Below are 26,018 nucleotides of genomic sequence, written 5' to 3' on the forward strand. Positions count from 1 at the left end.
AAACCCGAGACTGCACTCTGGGGTTCCTCCCAGCTGGCAGTGGTCCCGTTAACCTGGTTGCTTCTCCCCCTCTTGAAACCTGCCTCCTGGAGCCCCTCAACCCCACCCTCCCAGGGCCAGTGGCTGGGCTGTGCATGTATGGGACACCCTTCTCCAGCCTGGGACTGTATTTTCTACATCCTGGGTCCTGTCTTACTTCCTCAATTAGGGCGACCATCCTTCCTTTTAGTGGTTCCTCAGCAGGAAAAGGGGAAATATATTTCTGAACGCGTGTCTGTCTGTGGATGTTTCTCTGTCTCACGCTGATGGCTTAGAATTCCAGGTGGAAGTTCACGCCCCTCAGAGTTGGAAGACATCACTTCCTTTCCTCTGACTCCCAGTGTTGCTGTCTTCAGTGCCTTGGTGGCTTATTTTTTTTTTTTTATTGATGTGAGTTTTCTGTTTTTCCCCCTCCTGGAAGCTTTTCAGGTCCTTATCGTTGGGTAGGTGCTGTGAAATTTCCAGACATCACTCCAGTGTGTATGTTGAGGGAGGGCCCCAGGAGGCCTGGAGAATGAAGCATCCCAAGGGTGGGTGAGGCGTGTGGCCTCCGGGGCCATGGGAGGGGTAATGGGGGCCGGGGTTAAGCTGCAGCCCTGACCTGAGGACAGCGAGGGCACCGAGTGGGGTGGAGGACAGGAGTAAGGGTACGTCCACAAGTGCAGGGTGGACGAGAAGGAGGCACCCTGGGAGAAGTGGGAAAGTCTGGAGCGAAGGAAGGGAGCAAGGCTGAGGGTGGGAGTGGGTCTTCACCCTTGGGAAGCCAGGTTTGTGCAGCCTGCTTGTCGTATCTGCGCTGGGACCCACCTGTTGGCAGCAGCAGGTGCTGTGCTTTCATGGCTGTAGAGGATTCCAAGAACATGTGACGAACACAGTGTATTTCTCGGTCCTCTTGTTCGGCACCCAGGTTATTCCCTGGGGCAGGGTTGACACTCTGAGCGAGCTGGTCCTCGGGACCATGATACTGACCAAGCCCACCGCGGGGGACCTCCACATAGTTCCACAACAGCCACGTCCTGGGGGCTCTCCTTCCTGGCCTTGCTGTCCTCCCACATGACCTGTGTGATGATCCACGGTGCTCCCATCTTGAGTGAGGCTGGGCACGGCCGCCTTCTCCTCCCGTGCCCTCGTGCCCTCCTCTGTGTGGGCGAGTCCTGCCCTGCAGGCCACCCAACTCCCAGGTGCCAAGGTAGCAGCTCTGGTCCACCTGGCTCCTGGACAGGAGGGGAAGACCAACCCAGGACCAGCATCTTGGACACGGCAGAATGACCGTTTGCACTTGGTTATAGCTCGGGGTGTGCTGGGCACCCATGTACCAGGGGTGGGTGATCCAGCCCAGGGGGATGCCTATACTGGGGCTGCCCTGCAGAGAAAGCCAAGGACTCCAGGTCCTTCTGTGCTGCTTGCTTCTGGTCCCTGCTTGAAGACTCTGGTAGAAATGGTAGAGATTTTCAGATTTGGGACCCCTTGCTCGTGGCTGTAACGTGGCAGGGATGGGGTATGCTGGTGCATTTTGGCCACTATCTGACAGTGAAAGTGTTGCTTAGGAAACGTTCTCTTTGCAGCTCCTTGGTCCCATTGGCTCTGCCTGCGGCCCTGGGCATCTGTATGAGCTCCCCCTCCCCCAGTGCTCATCAGGACCCCGGGGAGGGGGGCCTGTGCTCATGGCCGAATGATCCTGAATCTTGGACATTGATCCACAGGCTGTTTGGTCTGGCACGTGGCCTGTGTTTATGGATGTCTGTAACGTTTGAAGAGAACTTATATCCCCCGACTATTCCCTGATTCTGGGTGCAAAGTTCCTAACTGTGTTCAGATCTTCAGTAATTCCACTTCCTAATTAGTAAGTAAAAGAGGTGTCCCTCTTACTCTGTGGAATGGTGGGCTCCTTGGTTTCTCTGCGCGGTTTTTGCTTTATGTGTTTTCCAGCTGTGTTACTAAGTGCGTAAACTGCGAGTTACGTGCAGTTGTGTTTTCCTGACGAGCTGAACTTTGTGAGGGGATCCCTGTCCCCACCAGTCCTGTTTTCAGTGTTTTGTTTCATGCCGAGTTCGTTTTTCTCCGCCCTTCCTGTCTGCAACCCTGAGGAAAAGCTCAGTTTCTGACCACTTTCTTCTCAGCAGACCTTCCTCCCTGGGTGGGAGGGAAGAGGTGTGGGACCTCTGCTTTCCCAGGGACCCAGGGACGAACCAGAGCCCTCAAGGGGCGTGTGCCTCCGGGGAAGCGGCGCTCCAACCGAGGTGTGGCGGCAGCCTGGAGGGAGCTCTGTTCACACTGGCGGCGTCCCGGGCAGGGTGCCCGGCTCCTGACCAGAGACATCATCTTGATGGGGCTTCATCTACCTTCTCATGGCCCACTTCCCGCCGGGGTCCCTCTGGGTATGGCCCCTGGCGGCTGTGGGATCAGGGATCACCAGCCAAGCAGTGGCAGACACCCTGGCCACTGCCCAGTCACCCTCCTTTCTCTGCCAATCCCTGCCTCGTTCTTCTGGTTCTTCCTGCCTTTTCTTTCCCACGAAGGGCAGGAGCTGTAGGGCTCTGCTCCCGAGGCTGGCAGCCTGCTAGGATGGTGTCGGATTCAGCCATGCTGACCCCAAGTGGACGGAACCCCCTCTTCTCCCTGCGAGCCCTGTGCCCCGTCCTTCCTGCATAGAGTGAGGATCTTGAGCAGCACAGCGCCCCCAACACCGCCATGTCAGCCAACCGTGTACTCCCTGGAGCTGGACCTCTCGTTGCCGGGGCAGAGGCTTCCGCTGTGCGGTCTCCTACTGTGAGCAAGGCTGAGGCCCGTGGAGGTCAGAGGTCAGAGCCCAGTTGCCGTGCTGCAGCCTTTGTTCCCCTTCCCCGTGGAGAGTGAGTGGCCGCTCCGCCTTTGGTCCGGCAGCCGGGAAGGTGGCCTGAGGCTGCAGCCACAGACCTCACAGCGGAGACGGCCTCTCATCCTCACTCCACTCTGCTCTGGATCGGCTTTGATAGGCAGGCAGCTTAGCCGGGGTGCCGGGACGGCCGCCTTTCCCATCGCCTCACCTCCCTCTCGTCCCCCGCTGGCAGCCACCCACACTTGCGGTCGGCGTGTCACCCGACCGCCACCCTCCCCGCTCCGTCCTGGCATGCCCAGGGCTTCCCGCGGCGGTGGATGATGTCTCTGATCTGTGTACTTGGGTCCGAGGCCCCATCTGCTCCCTCTCCTCATGGGTTTTGGCAGCTCAGGGCAGAGGGTGTATGCTGTCTGGGTCCAAGGCCAGTCCCCAGTGTGTGCAGGCCTGTGCTTTCACCAGGCCAGGGAGCCAAGAGGGTGACCCCAATCACGGCGCTCAATGGAGGCTCACACTCCAAGCTCATAGATCATGAATTTTGGGGGTTGCTGAGATCTGCGAGTAAAAACGTTCATTTCTACTGCTTCTCCATCTGCCTGGAGGCTGCAAGGTAGAGGGGACAGGTGGCCCCTTGCTACTGGTCACAGCAGAGTGGGTGCACTCCCCCCCTCCCCGCCCCTTCCCCAACACGGGCAGCCTAAGATGCCAGCGTGGTGGGGAGCCTGAGGCAGAGCGCAGGTCTGCGCTCCAGTGTGGGCTCCGGGCCTGGTCAAGGAGGTCAGGTCTCCAGGCCAACTCCTTTTGCCCTGAAGGGGGCCAGTGCAGGAGCCATCCCATCCTCGGTGATGTCGGCAATGCCATGTCCCCTCCAGGCTTCTCCCACTGCCTTAAGCTTTAAGTAACAGGGCCCCTCAATCATGTCAAAGCAGAGAGAGCAGGTGGGGAACCCTCAGTGCCCGTCCCCTGCTTGCAGAGACCAGGTATGGCGTCTCACCCGTGCCCTATGACTGCTCCCCTGGGGTGAGCACAGTGGCTCCTCCTCACTTCTCCATCCAGCCTCCGTGTGAGCTGTCTCCAAGCCCTGCTGAAAGCACACGTCCTCCAGTCCAGGCAGTGGACAGGCTGGCCTCCGGGCCCTCTTTCCACCATCATGTCCACTTGTGCAGAATCAGCGTCTGTCCTGCTTGCTGGTTTCTTCCCCAGTGTTGGCTCCTGGGGGTGCCACCATGGATCTTGATCTGGTTCTTTGTGCAAGTGAGGCCGCCATCCCATCCCCCTGACAGCCGTGCCACCACGTACAGTAGCCCCCAGGGAGCTGACACACCTGAGCGCGTCCTGCCCACCGGGCAGCCGTCTGCAGCCAGGCCCCTGGCTCTGCTCCCCAAAGCGACTGTGCAGAGTGGGGCTGAGCCCAGCATGGATGAGAGTTGGAGGCCAGGGTCCCCATGCACCTGGGCTCCAGGCACAGGGTGTGCACGTGGGCAGGTGACTCAGGTGCTCTGTGCTGGAATCATTCATGCATGATGGGGGTCAGCAAGCCCCTGTGGCTGTGCAGGAGGCTAAAGTGACACCCTCCACGAGCACTCTAGGCTTTCCTGGCCGGCAGCGCTGACATGAGGCTGTCCTTTGCAGCAAAGGGCCCCAGCCTGCCCTGAGCCCTCTGTTTCCTCAGCATGTGGCCAAGTTTCACAGCGGGCCCATCCCTCCAGAGCCACTGTCCGGGGCCTGTGCTCAGAGCCTCACCCTGGCCATCTTGTCCATATGTGTAGCTGAGGGCCAATGACCGAGCAGCTGTTTTGTTTGGCCCTCACCATCTCCCAAGGTCTCTGTTGTGTTCTCTGCCTTTGAAGAGCCCGCTTGTTTGTGAACCCAAGCGTGTTCATGCTTGCAGGCACCCTGGGTACCCAGATCTGTCCCGGTGCCCAGGAGAAGACAGGAGCTCCCTGCTGGCTGGGGCCTTGGGCCGGGAGACAACTCCCCTGCACCTGAAACTGGGCCAGGTTTGGCCGTGAGTCACTGGATTAAGGTGTGGCCTGAACACTCCCCTGGGCGTTTGGCTGTTGTCCATGCCTGGCTGCCCAAGTGAAGAACAGAGGCAGGCCATCCCATGCCACCTTTGGAGACTTGCCCTGTGGGACCCGGCTGCCTCTTCTGGTTCCTGCTGATGCTGCCAACTTTCCCACGACTGCCTCATGCTTAGAGGCACGGGGTGGCCAGTCCCCGTGTGCGGGTCACTGCAATGCAGGGGCCACTTGGCCCCAAGGGCCTTTGTGACTGTTGCTGGATGACTCCATTCACAGAGGTGGTTCTGAGATGACACCTCAGGCTATCCACAGGTCGGGGGGCTGCCCACCAGGTTGGCACCTATGCCCTCCAAGAGGCTGTCAGGCTACATCATGGTCCCTTCCACGTCAGGCAGAACCAACCCCACCTGGCCAGGGAGCCCAAGTGTGTCCCAGCCTCCCCTGCAGGTGGGTGACAGTCTGTCATGTCCACCTGCTGTCAGACCCTAACAGGACCTGACTGTGACTGCTGGACCCTCCTGACAAGACGCTGCTTGGAGGACTTACTAGACCCCGCAGAGGGAGCCGTGTTCATTTCACATCCCTGAGGGTACCCACTTGGGACCATGTCACCCCACACTGTGGTCCCATGCTGGCCACGGGCCTCTGTGCAGGGCAGCGTCCTCAGGCCGGCCTGGAGTGGACTTCTTACCTGCATCCTGCCTTCACCTCCCCTTCGCAGCTGAAACACCACTGCACATGGAGGAGCTCTCCCTGAGCCCCCAGGAGGAGTGGCTGGCACACAGACGGTCACTGGAGCCCCAGGACCAGGGTCTCTGCTCTCTTGGCCTTCTTCAGGCCTCTTGACACCAGGGAGGACTTTTGCAGCATCTCTGTCTCCGAGTTCGGCTTTGTGTAGATGCTAGACAGATCAGAGGAGCTGAGCAGGGATGGGGGCTGCAGTCTGAGGGTCCCTTCAGGGCGCCCTGAACTCAAATACTGGTTGTGAAGGGCCAGGGGCTCCAGTGTATCCACTTTGCCCGCCCTGGTGAGAGCTTTATGGGGCCGGCTCAAGCCCGTGTCGGGAGGGATTAATAAATGTCTTAATTGGATCTGCCTGTTCTCAGTGGCTTTGGCTGTAGCAGGAGAGATGGCTCAGCATGTTTTCATGCTTCCTCAGTGTCCAGGGGCCCCCTCTGGGGTGGGGACATCCACAGGGTACAGCAGTGCATGTCTGGGTCTTCTCCTGAGGACAGACGGGGGCCCCCGGGTCCTCTGACCTGGTTCCTGGGGGTCCTGCTGGGGAGGAGGGGAAGGGGGCCCTCAGCCGTGTTCCTGCTGGTGGTGATGAGGGGCTGACGGGGTCTGTGAGGACCGGGCCTGGGCCTTGTTCCTGCTGAGGGGTGACGTGTGGCCTGTCCGGGGTCCGCAGCCGGAGGCCCACTGAGGTGCGGCAGCACGCCCGCGAAGGCTCTCCCGGCCTGGCCAGTCTGACTCGAGGGCCTGCGTGTCTGGAGGGCGCTGGGGGCCACCAGTCCTGTGACCCCACCATGTCTCCCCCCGAATTGAGGTACTGCCAGCAGTGTGTGCGCAGTGTCTGCAGTCCCCCACCCGCACCCCATGGGTGAGAGTGAGGAGGAAGTGGTCCTTTGTTGACCTGGTGCAACCAGAGTCTGCCCGGACCGAGCGGAGAGGACGCCAGGTTGATCTGAAGTCCCTGCCTCCCTGTTGCCCAGGCTCGACCCATGTGCTCCACAGCTTCCCATCATCCAGTTCCTTGAAGCAGCACCCCCAGCTGGCCTGAGTGGCCAGCCTGAGAACCCCGAGTGTGACCGTGGATGCCTGAGAACATGTGAATCGGCCAGGGATACATCCAAATGTAGATGTGGTTCCAGGAGGTGTGGGGCGGGCCTGAGCTTCTGAGATCCGAGCAGACTACCAGAGTGGCCGATGCCAGTCCAGGACCTGACCCAGTGCAGCTAGTGGGGAGGCCAGCCTGGAGGGTTGGGCCACGTGTGGTCGGCACCTCGTTCCACGACACCCTGGTGCCCGGGTGTCCAGCTGTGAACACAGCACTGACCTCAAGGAGCCATCTGGTCTTGCTCCGCTTCAGAGCGGCAGTCAGGGAGGGTCACTTTCTGCTATCATCACCATGGTAACAGCCATCGATTTTTGTCCTGGTTACCCCTCTGGCCACCTGCCATTTTTTGCCATTTTGTAGGCAGGAGAAGAACGCTGCTTTTCCCAGGGAGGAGCTCGCGGCTTTGAGGCCAGCAGGGAGGATGGGAGGTTGGTGGCTGATCCCAGAGGGGTCCCCCGGCACTGTCTAAGCTCCGCGTCCCATCCTGGTGGCTCCCACAGCCAGCACGACACCCCCGCAGCCCCTCGGCTGTCTGTCTTCCTGGAACGAGAGCTCTATATTCGTGCCTTGTTCAGGTGTATGCTAATTAGCTCTCAGAGGCGCCTTTCCACTCTGGAAGCCACCAGAATAATTGAGCATTATGGAAATTTGCTTTAGAAGGCTTCAGGAGGTGGTGGGCACTCCCAGCCAAGTCTGAGCAGCTGACCCCTTGGCTCAGAGCCTCTTGGCCACCAGCAGGGGCCGCGAGCTCCGGCTCCTCCTGGAATGACAGATCCTCGAGAAATGAGTGTTTTGGCCCCTCGGTGGCCGCCAGTGGCCCAGAGGAACACCATGATCACTTGGCAGTGATGGTGCGTCCTGCTCATCAGGTTGAAGTCCAGCTCCAGGAGGACAGGGATGGAGGTCTGGTCTCCAAAGGAGGGTTGGAGGCCTTCTCTGTGCCCTGAGCACCATATGGGGCTACTGAGGACTGCTCTGGCACGGGGCTCTGCTTGGGAGGAGGTGGGGAACGCCAGTAACCCCACCCACCCCACCGGAGCGCACACGTTAGGCTCGTGGTTGCAGTCACAGCCGTGCAGTCTCAGTCTCGCCTCTGGCTGGGGTGCTCGTGTCCTGAGGTGGCACAGCTTGACGTCTGCTGGGGGCGGGGAGCAGCAGGTTACAGGACTGGCCTTCCGGGCTGCCGTGGCCCAGGGAGTCCTTAGGGACCCACATGGGCAGGGACTCCGCGCTGGACATTCCCGTCTTTCCCACATGTTCAGATCCGTCCTAGAAGCCTCGTGCACTGGGAGTGCCTGCTGTGGTCTGGGATCACTGGATATTGCCCAGGTCCAGGCAGCTGGGGAGCCGGATTCTCATCAGCGGCCCCCACATTCGTAATGCTGCTGAAGATACCCACTTTCTTGTCACTTCAGCTTCCCGAAACCCCAACACTGTGCCTTCCCAGGAGCCCCCCAACCCTGTGCTCTTGTCCACAGGGCCCTTTGCAAGGTCCGTCTCATGACCAGGGTCAGGGACAGGCACAGCCCTCTTTCAGTGGGAAGGACACGGGTACGGGGTGGCATAGTGAGGAAGAGAGCACACAGTCAGGACCCCTGCCCAGGCCGGATGTGGTCACCAGGGAAGACGGGCATAGGCCGGGGAGGAAAGGGCACCACAGGTGGATGGTACCCTCCTGCCTGCCGCGGCTGGGCTCCGCAGAAGGACGTCCTGTCTTGTTGCCCAGTTCCTGAACCACTACACCTGCCATCCTCCCTCTTAAAGAAGGAGGGTGTGGTGGGACCTCTGATGTCTAGATGGAGTGGCACCCAGACTCTTGGCTGTCGACGTCACTGTTACTGACGGGGGCAGACACTTGCCCAGCTCTTTCTCTGGGGTGGGGACTGTGCCGTGAGCTTGGCCAGTCCAGCCCCCTAATCAGGAGACCTGTGGTCTCACTGATTTAATCCTGGGATGGGGTACAAATGTGTACACGTGACTGATGAGACAGGTCAGCCCAGGCCTGGAGCCCTTTTTCTGGGATGCCTGGTCTGCTGGAACCTGTCACCCCCATGATGGACATCCTCCAGCTGGTGGACACACACCAGGGTGGAGGCTGGTCTGTGCTCTGGGGGGCGGTCCCGCTGTGTGGCAGTGGGTCCCTGGGGAGGCCCCTCCATAGATGGTATGGACTCCTCCCCACCCCCCAGCCAGGACTCAGCCCACCTGTGTCTTCCAGAGATGGGAACGGCCCTCTGTGACCTCCCCCACCCTGGGGCCCCAGCCTTCTCCTCCTCCCCATGTAAGTCAGGTTTTAGAAGTCTCACTGGGTTGCCCCCTGGACACTGATACTGTAAGCATCACTCCCCTGTGACGGTCACAGTGTTGTGGAGAGAGAATTGGCCCTCCATGCGGTGTGCCCAGCCTCAGGGTTTGGCAGCCAGGTCCTTACCCTCTTCATTCCATGCTGTCACTAACCTTTGCTGGGGGTCAGCTCAGGCCACCGGCCGTCTCCATGGGAGCCAGTGTGAAGCTGGTTTCCTCAGGCCTGTGTTGCTTTGGCAAAAAAAAAGTGTTCTTTTTTAAGCCTAAGTGGGTGAGAACTCAAATCCTTCCTGAAATCCTGTCTTCACTCCTTTGGGATAAGGAACCTAGTATTGTGGCCTGGGAGGGGCCCTCAAGTGGAGTCTGCCCCCTCGGCTCACAGAGGGGGAGCGGAGCTGCAGAGGTCTGCTAGATGCCGGCCTGTGAACGGCCAGACCCTGGGGACAAGGGCCGCCCCTCCCACCATCCTGGCTTGTTCCCAGTCTCCCAGATCCACACTCCCCCTCAGCTTCTTGTCATTTGCAGATTATAAGAACATGTATTTTTTTTTTTTTTTTTGCAAAAAAAAGAAAAGCAGCTTCAGTCTTTAAAAATGTCAGCATTGTCAGAGATGCAAGTGGAGAGGACTCTTCTGGATTTAAGAGGCTGAAGACTCCCCAACTCCTGGAGGAGAGATAAGAATTCTGGTGCCGCTGGAGGTTAATTCCTCGTAACCCGTGATTTAGCCTGTTTATGACTGACTTGTTCCAGATGCTCACGGAGCAGCATTTAGATAAACAGAACGCTGATTTATTGAGAGAAAGACCTGAAGAGCTGGGTGTGAGGTCCCGGGTTGGGGAGTAGCTCTCAGGCGGTGGCACGTCGGGGTGCCAGGCCCCGTGATGCGGGCGCTGGTGGAGGAGGGTCTGTGTCGATGGCCGCCCTCCCTGGATCAGAATGGCCTCGGGCCGGTGCACATGAGTCATCATCTCCAGCTGTAGAAGCTGATGTGCTGGCCACATCACGATGCTCACTACTGTCTCAGATGGTTCAGCCAAAAAGTGTGTGCGTGGTACATAACGTGCGTGTGTTGGGAAGAGAGCTGGGGAGCCTGGTGAGTGGGTACCTGCTTCACTATTTTTGCAGCTTTTGGGAGGTTTGGAGGGTGGGGCTGGGAGAAGTGTGTTCTGTCTTCTCGGCGCTGATGAGGACAGATTGACAGTCCCATTGATCGCAGGGCCGTGGATGGAACCTCTGGGTGTGGCTATAGAACTGGCCTCCATTCAGGTCCCCTCCGTGTCAGCATTCAGTGCCCTAAGGGACTGCCTGGTGTCTTGTGGAGCTCAGGTGGGAGGCAGAGCTGCACCTAGGCTGACCTCGGGCTTAAGAATCAGTGAGATGAGCCTCCCTGCCGAACTCCACCCCTCCACCTCTGGGTCATCCAGGGCCACAGGCCTCCTCTGTCCTCCTGGCCCGTGGGTGGCTCTCCTTCCTGACCTGCCTGGCCCGCTCGCCCTTCACTCCACCCCATTCCTCACCGGCCCATGGTTTGTCTGCCTCTCCCGAGAAAGAGCATGGGCACCATGGAGGCAGGGCCTCTGGTTAACTCTCTCACCTGCAGCAGCACCTGCACGGAGCACGTGCTCACGAAACAGCCGTCAGAGGGGTAAGATGAAGGTGAGCGACTGCGAGCGGTCACCTTCGTCTCAGTATCAACTCCCACATCAAGACACCAGCCTGCAGTTTCTAGAGTCTGTGCCTTTTAAAAATCTGGTACATGTAACTTTCTCTAGTCTCCTGGACTCTTTTATCTTTTCCCAAAGATCCCAGTCTGGGGAAACACTTGAATGTTTCTGAGATCTGAGATGTCAGCGGTGGGTCCTACATCCCGGAACCCGTGTAAAGTGAGTGAAGACATCTCAGTTCTGCCTCTTGCTGCTCCTCCCGTTTCACAGCAGGGCCCCGCCCTTCGGGCGTCCGGAACTGGCCTGGAGCTCCAAGCGAGCGGCTCCAGCCCCTGGCCTCCTGTGGGCCTTGGTCCTCTCACGCTGCTCTGCTCAGGGTCTGCCCCACTGCCATCCTCCCAGGTGTGGGGCCTTCCCGCACCAGGGCCCCCTTTTCCTCAGCCGTGCCCTCACCTTCTGGCACATCCCCACGCTGCCTCTGTGCTGGCGGGGTCTCGAGTTTCTGCCTTCTCCTCCCCTTGGTGGGTGCCTTTGAGGCCCAGGAGCTGGCCAACACTCACCTGGCCGATGCCAGGCCCTTCCACCTTGTCCTTGTACTGAGGTTTTTGCCAGGGGCTGTGCACCATTTTTAAGAATCCATTGGGAATTTTTTTGTATCAGTGGTAAAATAGAAGCAGAGTGACCACCCTGGTGCACTCCCTGGCTCATGATCCCTGAGTTTGGTAGAAGCCAGCTCCTGCTGGGGTGCCAGTGGGGGCAAAGTCTCCCCCGGGGATGGCCCCCACCCTCCTGGCTCAGCTCTGAAGCAAGAGGGATGCTGAGTCACCCCAACTTGCTGGAGAGGCAAGCTCCTCATTGTGGAATCAATTCCTATTAGTATCTGCAGCCTTGTCTTCCCAGGAGATTTGGATGAGCCTAAAGCAGGGAGCAGGCCCTGCAAAGATGGCAGTGGGTTCCTGGGAGGGGCGCTGGCTCTGGAGGAACCGGGGAGTGCCTGGCAGTGCTGAGGCTGCAGCCCCTGATGTAGTCACGGTGCTGGCCAGAGCACCCATGTTTACTCAGCTCTCCCTCCACCCTGGGATCTGCTGGCTGGTGGACTTTCTTTCTCTAAGAAGATGGGAAAAACCTCAAAAATCATGTTGTGAAGATTGTTTACAAACAGAATTTAGGGTTGTTCTAAAACTGCTTCCTAAGGAGAGAGCTGATTGTCACAGCAGCAGTGTTTGTAACAGCCTGAAAGTGGAAACAGCCAAATGTCCACCAGCAGACATCAGTGGATGACTAGATAAAGTGTGGCCCCTTCCCTGGAATGTCATCCGACTGGTGAGGGAATGAAACCCTGACACGCTGCCGCCGGTGAGCTTCAAAAACCAAAAACACACTCGGCGAGGAAGCTAGACACACGGGCCTGTGTCATGGGATCCCATTGATAGGAAACACCCTGTACAGGGAGATCCGTATAGACACTAGATGAGTGGTTGCCCAAGGCTGGAGGGAAAGGGGAGTGACCGCTGATGGGGACAGGTTTCTGGAGTGACGAGAACCTTCTGGAATTAGGAGTGGCGGTTGCTTGACCTTGTGACTGCCTTTGAGGACAGAGTGGCCTGTTGGAGGCCCCACAGGCCTGGGCTCTCCAGCCCTCCCTGTCCAGCCACCTCGGCTCCAGTGCTGTGTCCCTATTGGTGGCCACATCCCTACTAGGAGGCTAGACCAGTTGTTTCTGCCTCTGTCACCCAGGACAAGGCCACCACTCTGGCAGACAAGGGCCTTGCCTGGCTCCCAAGGCCGCCGCCCTGCCTCTTTTCAGGGGCCCACACCATCTGCAGGACGCTCGGGCTCCCCAGCCCCAGGTATACAGAGCAAAGTGGGTGGCGACTGGCCCAACATCGTCCTGTCCTAGTTGCACCAGCCAGACTGTGATGGAGGGAAAGGTGGTGACTGTCGTCTGTGTCTGTGAGGAAGCACAGCTCGTCTGCTGATGTGTGTGTGTGTGTCTGTGTGCGTGTGGGCACTGCCCCAGCCCCCGCCTTCCCCTTAGGAGCAGGGAGCTGCCTTGTGTACCGGATTCCACTCTTAACCCAAAGCCGGGAGGCGGGTGTTTGATGAGGTTACTGGGAGTACCAGGAATTTTTAAACTCAGAGCTGAAGGGTGTGCAGCCAGGGGTGACTCACCACTGACCTGTTGGCCACCTCGCAGGGTAAACGCTGGGTGGCAGGGCCGAAGAGGGCGTCGCCCGGTTCTCAAATGCCTATGTGCGTTTCTGACGTGGTTCTGTCCCAGATGAAGCCCCATGGCACCCATGTGTGCCCTTCTCCTGTCTACTCCCAACAGGCCACTCTCGAACCCTCCTCAGTGCCAGGGTGGTCTGCCCACTGCCCCCTCTGCAACACCTGGCAGCCTGGCCACCTGCCCACCACCCTCTGTGTTCACACATCTCGGGACCCTGGCAGTATCACCAGGTGGTGGCACTTGAGCTGGTTGCCCTGCTCGCCCGCTGTTTGCTCTGGTGAGGCCAGGTCTGAGCTGCTATCTTAAACCTGGGTTTTTGAGTTTAGGACCCACCTGCGCTGTAGACCCGGACCTGGATTCCCAAACAGGCCTGGTTCAAAGCCCGCAGCCTCCTCCTCCCTGGGCAGGGTGGGCCTGCGAAGGTGTCCCCCCTTGTGCTGTCGTTTGAGCTCAGAGAAGTGGGGAGGCGCGTGGAACCCAGGGACAGGATGCAACTCTGGCTGGTCCCCTGGCTCCAAGGACCCGGAAGGGACTTGGGTAAAAAAGGACCAGTGAGTGTTCACGCCGATGCCTGAGGCTCCTGGCTTTCCTGGGGAGCCAAGTTCGGGGCACAGTCTTATCTCTGGGCGGGGTGACCATCCCCTGCAGCCGGCCCAATGCCCCCATGGTGCTCTGGGTCCACCATCTGGTAGCTCACACATGCTCACACCACCACCTTGCAGAGGTGTTCACGGGACTTACTGCAGCAGCTTGTAAAATGCACTGTATAAGTTCCCCGTGTGGACCAGCTTGTGCAACACTGGCTTGCAGCTCAGAGCTATGTGTCTGTTCCCTGCATGCACCCCTGGGGGCTGGGGGGTCTCTGGCGAGCAGAGGCGATGGGGTGCATCCCAGTACATTGATGGAGCCTGGGGTGCAGGGGCCAGAATCCTCGAGAATCTCTGCATACTCTTCTTGGCAACAAAAATTCCTTTTTTAAAGGATTTGCTGTTGTTGTTTTTGCCATTTTTCAAATGTTCTTGAATTAGTTGTGTATGGCCTTTTAAGGAAATACGTGTTTTCAGTTTGATCCGGATGTTAACGGATGATTCTGGGGCCTCAAGTATGGCCAACAGCGCCACTTGCTCTGTCTTATTTATGGACTTCCTGTCGCTTGAGAGAGCCCTTGGGGCCTGAGGGGGACCTGTGGGTCCAGACTTCGGTGCGCACCATTTTTGACACAGGATGGCATCCCCACGGAGCAGATCAGATCTGGGGGAGCCTCACCCCGCTTGGGAGCTGCAGGTCTGTGCCAGGCGGGTCAGGGTGGTGGCAGCCTGGCCTTGTCCCCTGGGCTGTCTGCTTGTTTTTGTCTCTCTGGTTCCTTTTCAGCCACCCTGTTGTCCTTGGCCAGGCCCCTGGGATCGGGGTGGAGGAGTGGATCAGGGCTCGGAGAGGATGAGTGAGACTCGAGTTGTATCCTGCTGGGACAGGTCAACCTCGGCTCAGCCCTGGGCGTGTGGTTAACCATCAACCATGCTGACCACGGGCGGCCACAGTGGAGGCGGGGCCTTCTCGTCCCCAGGCGCCGCCCCTCCCTGCCGCCCTGCACCCAAAAGCACCATCAGGCACAAGGTCAGGCTGCTCTTTGGCCCTGAGGAAAGTGACTTCCAGGGACTCTTGGTCCCACACCAGTGTCCCCCGTGCCCTGGTCCCAGCGCTGGCGTCCTAGTGGCTCAGTAACGTTTATCATCTTGGGTTAGAGGGTCGTGTCCCGGGAGCTCTGGGGTCTGCCCCTGTTCTGGCATCTCCCCGCCCCGTCCTCTCATTACTCACTCGTGGGTGAGCGTGGTCCTGGAGGCAGACCCTGTGTGGCCCAGCCCTGGTCCCTCTGGTCACTTAGCTTCCTGGAGCCATGTGTCTATGGGAACATCACCCTGGGGTGCTGCTGGGAGAGAGAAGGGAGACCGAGGCTCATGCACACAGCCACAAGTGTACCCACTCCACACTGACGCTCAACATGGCCACACATGCTCGCACCCACTCTCTCTGCATTCATGCAGGCACTCACTCCCACACACGCTCACACCCACACACACCCTGTGTACCCACACGCACACGCCTTTCCCCACTCACACCCACATAGACACTGCGTTCACACCCATGTGCTTGCTCACGCTCACGCACTGTGGTGCGGGCCCTGCCCGCGAGCACCCTTCGTGGCCTCGGGCTGGGCCTGGGCGTCTTCCTCTCTCCACAGCCGCTGTGCACAGCCTCCTGCCTTTGGTGCCAGCCTGGGGTCTGTGTTTCCTCACGTGCTGCCTGGGAGGGGGTCTCCTCTCCACCGGCAAAGGCAGTGAGCTGGACATTCAGCCCAGGGCCTGGTGAACCCCAGCCATGTGTGATCCGACCCCATGACCAAGAGGACCTACCAACATGCTTGTGTCTCCTTTTTTGGCTGCACCTCATGGCTTGCAAGATCTTAGTTCACCAACCAGGGATTGAACCTGTGCCCTAAGCAGTAAAATCGCCGAGTCCTAACCACTAGACCGCCAGGAAAACCACTCCCCCCCCAACCAATGTCTCCTGATGAGGACGTATGGTTGGCTTTGCAGGGCCTGTTCCTAGCACACGGCGGCTTCTCCCAGCCGCCAGATGACCCTGGGGCTCCTTCAGAGGCGCTCTCGTCTCTTCCTCCTCCCTTGACAGACATCCGTGTGTCCGAGGAGAAGCCAGTCTTTTGGGAACTCAGTCCAGCAGCACACTGAGAGTGAGAACTCAGAACTCTGACAGGAGGGAGGCACCTGAAGGCTGGAGAGGTTGCCCTTGTTCCAACCTCAGGGAGTGACCCTGGGAGGCAGGGCCTGCAGGATGGAGGTGGGCACTGCAGCCACCTAAGAGCCCACTGACCTTGGGCACCCTGGCCCAAGGATTGGTGGAGATCTGACCACATGTGGTCAGTGGTCACTGTGCCCTGTGGTCATCAGGGCTGAGGGCAGCTGGTGGAATGGCCTGATGATCAGGAGGAGCTGGCCTCCTCCAGACCTTGCCATGCTTCTGGGCGGGAACATGACCCTGGGGATCACCTGCCTGCCATCTATGTGACCTTGGAGGGCAGACAGCATTGTCCCTTTAGGGCAGGAGCCACAGGAACCATTCTGTTTTCTAGCAAGCCTCGTGGAGACCAGGCGTGCTTCTCATGGCTGCCCCCCCCCACAAAGAATTCTCTGGATCACATGAGCCCTGAGTGGCCTGGCCATGAGGGGAGGGACATCCTGGTGTAGGCAGCACCTCCGGGACAGAGTTAGTCAGCAGGTCCTGAGGGCAAGGACAAGCCTTCCTCCATGTGGCCACAGTGCGTGGTCAGCGCCTGTTTAGCAAATACTTGCCAATGAAATGAATGCAGCCCACACTGCCCGTTCCAGACCCACTCTCTGCAGAGGAGGAAGTGAGCCATTTGTCCAGGGAGGTCCTTTGTGCTGACATGGTGGGTGTGGGCGGTGGCCCTGAGGGTCATTGGAGGCAGTTGCTGTGTGTGCCCCAGCCCAGAGCTTCTATACCACGGCGTTGATTTGGGGTGCTGGGTGTTGGGGCTCTGCTGACCAGAGCGTGTCTTGGACCATGGGGTCCATCCCTCCACAGTCGCCCCACCTTCCACACCATGTCCTAGGACACAAGGGCTGCTTGTCGAGGCTGCCACCTCTGCCTGGGCCCGAGGTGGGTGGGCCGGTGGTAGTTGGCGCCTGTGAGTGAAAGGAGAGGCCAGTGCTCGTGGGATCACAGGCAGTATTGAAACCTGCAAAAATAGGGCCTCTCATCCTACCTCTACCGTGAACCTCGGCTCCGATGCAGACACCCCCAAGCCCCCAGAGACACCAAGCAACTGTGCATCCTTGTTGTTCTAGAATTTCCCATCTCCTCTGGGTGGCATCACCTGGAGAGGGACCCCTCCCCCTGCCCCCAGCGCACCCCTGCCCGCCTCCCCGTCCCCAGACCATGGCAACCTCATGCGTGCACCCTGGCCGTGAAGGGTGATGGGACAGTGATTCTGAGGCTCTCACTTCCCTTCTGCTTTTCTCTCCTGCCATCTGCCTTCCAGGGGATGTTCTCTTCCAGATGGCCGAAGTCCACAGGCAGATTCAGAATCAGCTGGAAGAGATGGTGAGTCGCAGCTTCCCAGGGAGGCCCGGGGAGGGTGGGGCAGCTGCAGGTGGGCAGGCGCCGTCAGAGGGGAGGGGAGGAGGCGAGCGTGTGCTTCGCCGTGCATCCCCTAGGGAGGCATGTGCCACCCTGTGGTTACACTCAGGGGTCTGGAGCATACCCAGGGCCCAGGACGGAAGTCACATATGAAGGAGGTGACCATCGTGGGGCCTAGAGGTATACAGAAGGACCTGGGAGAACAGCGCACAGGCCAGATGGGGTTTTACACTCAGCTGGCCACGAAGGCCAGGCTCCAGTTCAGCACTCTCTCCCAGGGCCGCCTGGTTCTGCAGGGCCACCTGTTCACCAGGGTCATTGGCTCACAGGTCAGACAGGCTCCTCTCTCCCATGGGGGTACCCAGCGTCCTGGGCACCCTTGTCATGGTGACCGGTCCCCTCTCCTAGGCGGCTCCCTCCCTCTGGCCGTACGTCAGAGCTGACCTCTGTTTTCTCTCCATACCCAGCTGAAGTCTTTTCACAATGAGCTGCTCACGCAGCTGGAGCAGAAGGTGGAGCTGGACTCCAGGTACCTGAGTGTAAGTAGCCCATACCTGCTGGCCCACCTGCCCTGCTCGGGCTCTGTGTGAACACATCCCTCGGTCCAAGGGGTTTTCAGCTTCCTGTGAGCTCTGTGTCCCATGGTTTCCTGCAGCTCCTCTGACATTCGTGCCCCTTTGAGACTAAACGTGACCCCATGGGTGGACTCCTGCATTGGATGCCCCACACACCCTGGTCCTCTGCCCCTGCCCCTCAGCTGCTTTTAGTAAAAACGATGATGTGAAGTGGCCGTCGTGTGGAACCTGCACGAACTCTTCTGACCTGCTGTCATGTCCTCGAGTTTCCTTGTCCTGTCCCCTCCCCCAGGTCGACCAGAAGGGCGAGGAGCTGGACTCCCAGTGTTCACTACACGAATTCACACCCTTCCAGCCCTGGGGTGGGAGAGGGAGGCCCAGCTGGTGGTCCCAGCCCTGATCTTTATCTCCAGGGTGCGCAGAGCTGAGGCCTCAGGTTTGCAGCTGCACAAGTGCTGCCATCCATGGGCTTGGGCTGCTGTGGCCCTGTGGAGAACAGGAGGGGTACACTGGCTCATTGCCCACATTGTTTTGGCATTCGTTTCTCAGGCTGCACTGAAGAAATACCAAACAGAGCAGAGGAGCAAAGGTGATGCACTGGACAAGTGCCAAGCTGAGCTGAAGAAACTCCGCAAAAAGAGCCAAGGGAGCAAAAACCCCCAGAAATACTCGGACAAGGAGCTGCAGGTAGGACTCAGCTGCGCGTGCCGGGCGCTCTGCCTGCAGGAACATGCCGGAGGGCTCAGGCCCCTGTTACGGTGTCGGGACTCTCAGACCTTTCAGAAAGCACTGAAGGGCAGACCCTCCTGATGGATCAGATCCAGGCTCCACTCTCCTGGGGATTTCCGGTAGGGGTGCCCCACGTCCCAGAGCTGGCAGGACAGCAGTCCTGTCCTGCAGCCTCAGTGGGTGCTATCTATGGCTCTCCGCCAAAGGAGCAGAACCCACAGGGAACCTTCCCACATCAGAGAGAGACCTCAGACCGCTACTCTGATTGACTCACGAATGCCCACACGCAGCATGGGCCCAGAGCCTGCAGCAGGCAGACACTGGCCCGTTCAGCATCTCAGGGGCCCTGTGGTGTGAGGCAGATGGCGCTGCAGGACACAGGAGGGGCAGCTCTGGTTGCAGGCATTGTGTGCTGGGGTGGGGGCAAGGAATCAGGACAGCATGGCCTGTGACAGACATGGCCCCGATACACCTGACTCACCAGAACCCCGCCGCCAGTTGACATAGATCGGGCCCAGACGCTGCTCTCCAAGGTCGTGCTTCCGAGGACGAGAAACAGGATAGCCCCCCACCCCCAACGCTGTCAGCAGTGGAAGCTCTTCCTGGGTGCAGGCATGGGGTGACCGCTGGGGTGGACCCCTCCCCTCCTAAAGCCTTGCTCTTCCTGCCAGCCATCAGAGCCTGGGGGCACCGCACACACCATCGGGGCCTCCCTGCATGGCATGCCCCCTGCTGCTGACACCATTGCCCTCGAATGCCTCTGGAGCCCTCCGGGGCCACGAGGCTGGTCCTGCACACTTGAGTAAGGCGTGGACGAGCAGGCCCCCTCCTCCCCTGGAACGGCCTGGCCTCTGCGCCCTCTGTGCCTGGGGCTCCCGGTGGAGAGGACGGGCAGGGGGCGACGGCTAAGTACCGCAATCCGCCATGCGGGAAGCAGCTGCGCCTGCCGGGGAGCGGGCTTCTGCAGCCCCTTCCTCAGGAGTTTCTCACGGAGTTGCAGTAATAACCCAGGTCCCGCCTCTCTGTAGCATCTTGCACTTTCCCACGCCCACCCCCACCCCTCTTCTCTACCTGCCCCTTAGCCTCCTGAGGGCGTTGTTGCAGTGTCACAGCCTCGGTTATTCCAGTTGGGGGCGGGGTGGGGCTGTGTTCCGCCCTGTCCCTCCCAGCGTCCAGCACAGGCTGCTCACGTGGTGACAGGCGCTGCGTGACATTGCTCACGTTACCCTCTGAGGGCGGGAAGCGGAGTGGCAGTCTGACGACTGTTTCTTGTTCCCTGGTGACGCTGAACCTGAGAGGCCCAGGCCGGGGGTCCTCAGAGTCCCTCGCCCCGTGTCCATGCAGCAGGGGGCAGGCACTTGGTGTGCTCTGAGCCGGTGGAAGGCACGCCAGCTGCCCGTCCCTGGACAGTTCTGGTCTGCCTGGTGGCCTTGTGGGGATGCCCAGCCCCCCCAGGCGTCTGAGGGCCCCTCAGCACCTGGGGCTATTCTTTCTGATTCTTGGAACCTTTGCAGACCTGGCCCAGGAGCCAGGGTCTGATGTCTGCTTTAAGGTGTGGCTGCTGGGGGCTGGGAGGGCCCTGGGACCTTCTGATGTGACAGCCTTCGTCTCCCCACTGTTTCCCCGGGAGGAAGTGCCTGGCTGGCAGGGCAGGTGTGCTGAGTTGGCCCGGCCCTTCGCCTTAGTCAGGGTCCCGCAAGTCACAGGAAACAGCTTGTTAAAGACTCTTTTACTGAGCAGGACTCTGCTCTCCCCGTCTCTGTTTCTTAGAATGCCCCTCCACCCACAAGGCTCCCACAGAGGCCACCCAGTAGCAGATCAGCCGTGGGGGCAGCCCCTTCCATCCAGACTGTAGCTCACGGCCCTGCCCTGGAGAGCCCGGCCTCACCTGGACCGCGGTAGGCCTGGCCGCCAGGCCAGCTTGCTGCAAGCAGGTGTATCTGTGCGCTGTCGCTGAGTGGGGGTGGATTCCGGACTGTGGGCCTCTGGGGAGCTGGGGAAGGACCCCAGGCACTGGCGACTCCTGCTCCCTCGGAGCCTCTCTGTGTCCCCAGAGTCTCTTGCACCCTGGGGACCTTCACCGGGGCCTGGGCCATGTATGGCCCAGTGGGCAGTATGTGCAGATAGGGGTAATCCCAGGCCCCGTGGTTGGCACAGGGGCCCCACCTGGGCATCCCCAAGCACAGCCTGGGCTGACCTGAGCTGTCACACCCCTTGGCAAAGGAGATGGGACACCCAGACTGATGGAGCCCCTATGGTGCTGGTGTCCAGCTGTGGGTATGCCGCCCAGGGCTCCCACAGGCGGGTGGCTCAGTGCTCCCAAGACAGGTGGACTTGCCTGGGTCAGTCCCTGGGGTCACCTGTGAGCCTTCTGGAGCCCCTTGCCCACGAGTTCCACTTCTGACTAGAGTTCAGTGTGGACAGGACACTCACCAGGGAGGGTAGAGAGGCTTCTGGGCACCTGCCAGGCACAGGTCGACCCTTGGAGCAGCCATACGCCTCCCCAAGGCACCTCTGCTGCCGAGCGGCCCGTCTGCAGTGAGCGCTGGGATGGGGCTGTGCCTGCGGGTCACGCTCCACGGGTGGTGCCGGGGGAGAGGAGCAAGGGGTCCGTCACTCAGTCTGTGATGGGTTCCCCATGAGGGGGACTGGGTCAGAGCCGGCCAGCTTCAGGAACTGCTGGTAATTGAGACTGTGTTTTGGGATTTCCATGAAGAGAACTGATTTTAGGTCAGGAATTAGGCACTTAGAGGCATTTGGGGCGCAAACTAGGACGCGGGCTTCTTTCTAGAAGTAGGGAGCTCACCAAGTGCTGACCGCATGGCAAGGGCACGTCCACACCTCTGGTCACCGCTGTGCTCACAGGCGCTGACCAAAGTGCCACGGGGGCGGCCGGTGGAGGACGCGCTGCGTGTCTGGCAGTGTGTGGTCACAGGCCTCGTCTGGCGCCCCGTCTCTGGCCCGGGGTCCTCCTCCCCAGGCATGGGTGCAGAGCTGTATTGTAGCCTCACCATCAGGTTCTCCAAGCTTCGAAGTGATTCTGATGGGCAGCTGGCCCCCCGGCTGGCTGGTGGTCTCCAGGGCTCCGGACAGAAGGGCCTTCGCTGGGTGTGGCTGTGCCATGAGCCGTCCCAGGTGAAGCTCTTTGGGAAGGTAGAGCCGGCCAGGCTCTGGGTGCGCATCCCCCTCACAGAGCTTGCAGGACCTGGCCGAGGATTTCTTCCATTTCTGTTTCCCTCAGCGCCCCCACCCCAGCCCAGCTCTGATCAGGTAGGAGTCCTCGTCCTCCGAGGGGCACCATGACTGTTAGAAAACCCAGCAGTCAGCGTGCCTTTGGGGTTCACGTTGGTGTGTGACGTGTGACCAGCAGGGGTCATGGGGACACAGCGTGGCCTTCCCACCTGTGTGCAGGCTCTGAGGGAGGGGCCGCTGAGACCACAAGGCGAGGTGAGAGCCCAGGAAGAGAAGGCTGGAGGCAGATGGGTGGGCATAGATGTGGGGCAGGGTCACCCCCAGTGTGGGCCAAACTGGCTTCATAAGTGCAGCGGGCCAGGGCCCTCGACCATCCCTGCCAGCCCAGCACCAGGCCCTTAGCAGCCTGGTTCTTGGAGCTGCTGACCCTGGCAGGCTCCTGTCAGGAGAGCAGATGGCCCAGCCACCCCAGCCCACCCACCCACCTGGGGTTGGGGTTGCCGGGGGACCCAGAGTTGCTGGGAGCCCCCCTTGCGTCCTGAGCTGTCCTCTGCTCTCCCTCTCTGAGATGCCGAGAGTGGGGCCTCGGGTGTTCTGGCTGTGGGGTGTGGGCTGTCGCCGGGGCCTGTGTTGACTGAAGCAGGAGGTTCCGGCAGTCGGCTCCCCCTCCCTGGGCTCCCTTGTTCCAGGAGGCACATCCAGATTGCGGTCTGAGAAAGGGGAGAGATTCGTTCTATTTAAAGGGATGTGTAATTAACAAAGCAAAAACAAAATAACCATAATTTAGATCTTCAAAAAAGATAATGGCAGAGGCTGGTCCCGATAACACAGGAGGTTTGACGACAGTGGTTTAAGCCCCTTATGTGTCTGCTGTTCTCATTTTAAAGAGCTCTTCGGTGTGAAAGGCGTCTATGGACAAGACATCCCAGCAGTGGGACATCTTCTTTCCTTGGAGTATAAGCAGAAGTCCTCTGGGTAAAAGCAACTGAAAAGCCAGAGTATCCTCTTAGGGCTTCTGTGTCCAGAGATGGCATCAGCTGCTCAGTCCTCTGGGGAACTCTGCACCCCGCCCCCATACCTACCCCCAGTTCCCCAAATCAAGCCCCCCAGTGGGCTGCCTAGCTGGATAACACCATGAGAAATCTGGAGCATCTTTTGCTTTCAGAGCCGGGAGGACTTTTGGGGGGCAGTGCCAGGCACATGGCACCTGTCTTTCTGCACTGAGAGGTGGGCACTTAATAAATGTGATACGGGAAAAGCATTTTACTGAGCAGAACACGTCTAGAGTGTTATTTAGACACGTAATCATTACAACAGATACTAGTGAGGTGTGTTGCATTTGTCTTTTTCCTGCTGAGTCTTTGAAATTGGGTGTGAATTCCGTACCTGCGAAACCTCTGGGGTCACGTGAGGAGGGGCTGCCATGCTGGGTAGTGACGTTCTGGCTCAGCCCCTGAGGAACCTGAGACCCGAAGGGTCCAGAGACTTGGCCACCCAACAAGTGGGTACGGGAGCCCAGGCTCCGCCCTCCTCCAGGTCCCAGGGCAGCACAGCAGACCCCAGACCCGGGTGGCACGGATCCCAGAAGCCACCGGGCTCCCCAGCAGCCGCCGAAGGCCTTGGCTCAGGGTGCTCGCAGATGACTAGGTGCTCGCAGAGGACTAAGACCCATCCCTTGGGCCTCAAGGCCTTTGTCAGCGTGTCCAGCCCACTGGTGTGGACGGAAGTGGCCCCACATTCTCTCCTGGGGTCTGGGCGTGGGGATGCCGTGGGCATGCCCCTCCCAGCATATTCTTCCTGGACTCCAGTGGGTAAGTGCACCAGGCAGGGCATGGACAGTGGGATCTGTTTGGTCACGGAACCCCTTGCCGATCTAGTGATGGTTGTGGGCCCCTTCTCGGGAAAATGGGCAGCCTGGGCCCCCGGGTCTGTGTCGCCTGAGAGGGGCACTGTGCTCTCTGCCTGAGAATGTGCCCAGAGCGTGTGCCCCCCACCGCTGACTGCTGGCTCTTCCACCTGCTGGCCTGCGGGAAGGAGGGCGCACTTGCCCTCTGCTCAGCCCCGGTTCCCAGCCCTGCTCGGAGCTCTTGTGCTTAAGAGAGATTCTTAATAATCCACCAAACCTAAGGCTGGCCGTCCTGTTCTTGGCCTAGGCGCAGGGTGCATCAGACCGGACAGGGACACAGGCCCGGTCAGCGGGCTCCGGGGAAGCCACTGGCTGCCCTCAGAACGTACCCAGTGACTGGATGCAGCTGGGGGCATTCCATTCTGGCTGTTTCTTTCTGTGCATCACAGCTGCCTGGGTTCCCTCCTTGTCTCCTTGGAGTGATGGTTACGGGCAGTGACAGCTGAGGGCCAAGGATCCCACTGTCATTCCCCAGCTGCAGCGGTTAGGGACGGCATGGGGGTTCTGAGCAGTTTGGAGAAACCTGGGAAAGCTGGGTGGCCTATCGGGTGAGGGAGACCAGAGCCCCGGGGTGTCTTCTAAAGCGCCCCTCCCCCGCTCTGAGTCACTGGCCCACTCTGCAGAGGAGATGTGTCCTGATCACTGTTGTCTTCTCGGATTACAGGGCTGTTCAGCTCAGGGTGACTAAGTGGGAGCGTTCCGTGGGTCTTAAATGCTTTCAGCTGGGTGTTTCTATAGTGCCGTCGCCATAGTACCCGCTAAGCCAGGAGCAGGGGTGGGGGGTGGGGCGGCAGGACGCTGGGAGCCTGGCCACAGTGCCCGCCTGTGGCGGGGACAGGCTCAGGCCATTTTCTGTGGCCTGTTTGGAACTCCTCAGGGCTGTCGGGTGAGGCACGTTGTCCTCTGCCTGTCCCAGAGAGTGCGGGCGCTCCTGCAAGTTTGGGAATGTCCCCTGCCCATAGCGGCCAGTGTGGCCTGGGGCGCCCTTCTCTCCCGCCCCTTCGGAAGCGAAGCCCCTCACTTGGCCTGGGTTTCTAGGATCTGCCCTTCAACGTGGTGGCCTCTCTCTGCAAGGAGGCAGCGTTGGGGAAGGAGGTCAGGAGGGCCAGCAGTTATTCTTCAACAGAACTGGCAGTCTGGGTCCTGGCCGGATGCTAGATGAGGAGGAAGGGTCAGTTCTCCTGGGCTGGGCACCCCAGCCAGGGCAACATCTCTCCTGCCCCGTCCCGGGCAGGTGTGGTCCTGGAAAGACACTGCGTGGCTCACCACCGGGTCCCTGCCTGAGACCTGAGCTGCTTCTGGCCGTTCTTGGGGCTCATTTGAATAAATGGAAATCTTAAAAATAAACCACCGCTTCCTCCCCCGGCACGGGAGGCTGCCAGGCAGCTAATGAGGCCAGCACCCCGCGCCAGCTCGCCCGGAGCCAGTTTCTCTCCCCTCCAGGGAGTGGGAACATTGAGGTGAAAGACGTTACTGCAGCCTGAAAACCCAGAAACCGGCTGCAGGACAGACGGGGACGCCGGGCAGCGCGAGGAGAAGCCGTCCTCAGCGGCAGGCTTGGGGCGGGTAGACCCGGGGGGCCCGCGTCCTGGTTTACACAGCTGTCCTGGGGTAACCGCTCATGGAGGTGCCTTCCCCCACCCCCGAGTCTCTGTTTAGGTGACCGTGGGTGCCTCCTTCGGGCCTGCCTGGCGCTGGAGCAGCCCCCCAGGAGAGCGGGAGGTGGTGACCTCAGGGAAGGGCTGGCTGGGGCTTGGGTTAAACCCCAAACTTCTCCTCCTAGAGCTTTGCAGAGATTCTAGAAGCCCCTTTGGGGGCTCTCGAGATCATAGTTGAGCCCCGGTGCGCCCGTGTACGCAAGAACAGGCCCAGGGAGGCATCTTTGTTCAGGGCTCTGCAAGGCCACACCAGTGTCCCACTGTCCCCCGGAGCAGGTAGGACAGCCATGGAGCAGAGTGGGCGGGGGCCCTCTGGGGGTTTCAGTCTAGCGCCGGGTGCCGTTCAGGTGATGGGGCACGGGCAGCAGGGGCCTGCATCAGCGTCCCCATCTCTGAGCGAGCCCTGCCCCTTCCAGGCCCTTGTGTCCAGCGGGTGTTCCCACCCTCAGGCCTCTTGTCCACACGGGGGCTTTGGGGTGTGAGCCAGCCCCTTGGTGGGCGGCATCTGAGGGGTCCTTCCACACAGCATGGCCTTGCCCACTGTGGCACCCCATATCTGCAGACTCCCCTGCTTCCTGAAGGAACCGCTTTGCAGGCTGGAGGGGCAGAGGCTGGAGGTCTGGGTGCACACGTGTTCCATAACATGGGGCTCTGGGGTGGGGGGGGTGGGGGTTGGAGGCAGCCAACAGGGCTGCCCTGAGGGCCTCTCCTCTCCTGCTCAGACTTTGTCAGACACACCTTGTGGCCTGGCCGGCCCTGTGGCTGCTCAGGAGGGCCAGGGCGGACTCCTCCAGGGTGTGGGCTGGCCAGTGGGAGGCCCGTTTAAGCTGCTCTCTCAGGGCGACGAGAGTGGGGTTCAGCTTTGA

At 60.0% G+C, this 26,018-nt stretch overlaps 3 protein-coding genes across 19 annotated transcripts in view; 1 reads left to right on the forward strand and 2 right to left on the reverse strand.

The window, feature by feature from the left end:
- BAIAP2 (BAR/IMD domain containing adaptor protein 2) overlaps nt 1-26,018 on the forward strand; it is a 64,275-nt gene that overhangs the window by 20,888 nt on the left and 17,369 nt on the right. For 15 of the 17 annotated variants that reach the window (XR_014078701.1, XR_014078700.1, XR_014078697.1 and 12 more), the window contains 3 exons: nt 16,995-17,056; nt 17,560-17,631; nt 18,217-18,354. Coding sequence is in view for 12 of the 17 variants with exons in the window: in XM_081576169.1 (XP_081432295.1) it covers nt 16,995-17,056; nt 17,560-17,631; nt 18,217-18,354 (272 nt within the window). In the remaining 5 variants the exon portion in view is untranslated. The remainder of the gene's footprint in view (nt 1-16,994; nt 17,057-17,559; nt 17,632-18,216; nt 18,355-26,018) is intronic. The other 2 variants (XM_081576174.1, XM_081576175.1) reach the window with 2 other exon arrangements.
- On the reverse strand, nt 12,096-21,529 carry LOC145541000 (uncharacterized). Its single transcript, XM_081576177.1, has 7 exons — nt 21,408-21,529; nt 20,830-21,072; nt 20,285-20,389; nt 15,328-19,687; nt 15,083-15,234; nt 14,732-14,843; nt 12,096-14,376 (listed from the first exon to the last, which is right to left on the reverse strand). Exons 2-4 carry the CDS (start codon nt 20,889-20,891, stop codon nt 19,372-19,374), a joined length of 483 nt encoding a protein of 160 aa, XP_081432303.1. The 5' UTR covers nt 20,892-21,072; nt 21,408-21,529; the 3' UTR covers nt 12,096-14,376; nt 14,732-14,843; nt 15,083-15,234; nt 15,328-19,371.
- Nucleotides 20,111-24,228, reverse strand: LOC145540999 (uncharacterized). The gene is made up of 5 exons (XM_081576176.1): nt 23,824-24,228; nt 22,975-23,050; nt 22,074-22,298; nt 21,203-21,601; nt 20,111-21,088 (listed from the first exon to the last, which is right to left on the reverse strand). The coding sequence occupies exons 1-5, from the start codon at nt 23,848-23,850 to the stop codon at nt 21,066-21,068; spliced, it is 750 nt and encodes a 249-aa protein (XP_081432302.1). The 5' UTR covers nt 23,851-24,228; the 3' UTR covers nt 20,111-21,065.

Source organism: Giraffa tippelskirchi, chromosome 3 (assembly GCF_054371585.1).
Source record: "Giraffa tippelskirchi isolate mGirTip1 chromosome 3, T2T-mGirTip1v1.2.pri, whole genome shotgun sequence".
Lineage (NCBI taxonomy): Eukaryota > Metazoa > Chordata > Mammalia > Artiodactyla > Giraffidae > Giraffa > Giraffa tippelskirchi.

Excerpts from the sequence above, each read along its gene's own strand:
- LOC145541000 (XM_081576177.1), bottom strand. The coding sequence starts at position 20,891 with ATGGCTGCTCCAAGGGTCGACCTGTGCCTGGCAGGTGCCCAGAAGCCT. Across the intron at positions 20,390-20,829 it reads AAGCCTCTCTACCCTCCCTG|CTCCCCAGAGGCCCACAGTC; the intron begins GTGAGTGTCCTG and ends GTCCTTCCCCAG. Across the intron at positions 19,688-20,284 it reads CCAGGCCTACCGCGGTCCAG|GTTCAGCGTCACCAGGGAAC; the intron begins GTGAGGCCGGGC and ends TGGGCCTCTCAG.
- LOC145540999 (XM_081576176.1), bottom strand. The coding sequence starts at position 23,850 with ATGCCCCCAGCTGCATCCAGTCACTGG. Across the intron at positions 21,602-22,073 it reads CCCGGCAACCCCAACCCCAG|GTCCTGCAAGCTCTGTGAGG; the intron begins GTGGGTGGGTGG and ends ATCCTCGGCCAG. Across the intron at positions 21,089-21,202 it reads TGCCATGCGGTCAGCACTTG|TCTCAATTACCAGCAGTTCC; the intron begins GTGAGCTCCCTA and ends CCCAAAACACAG.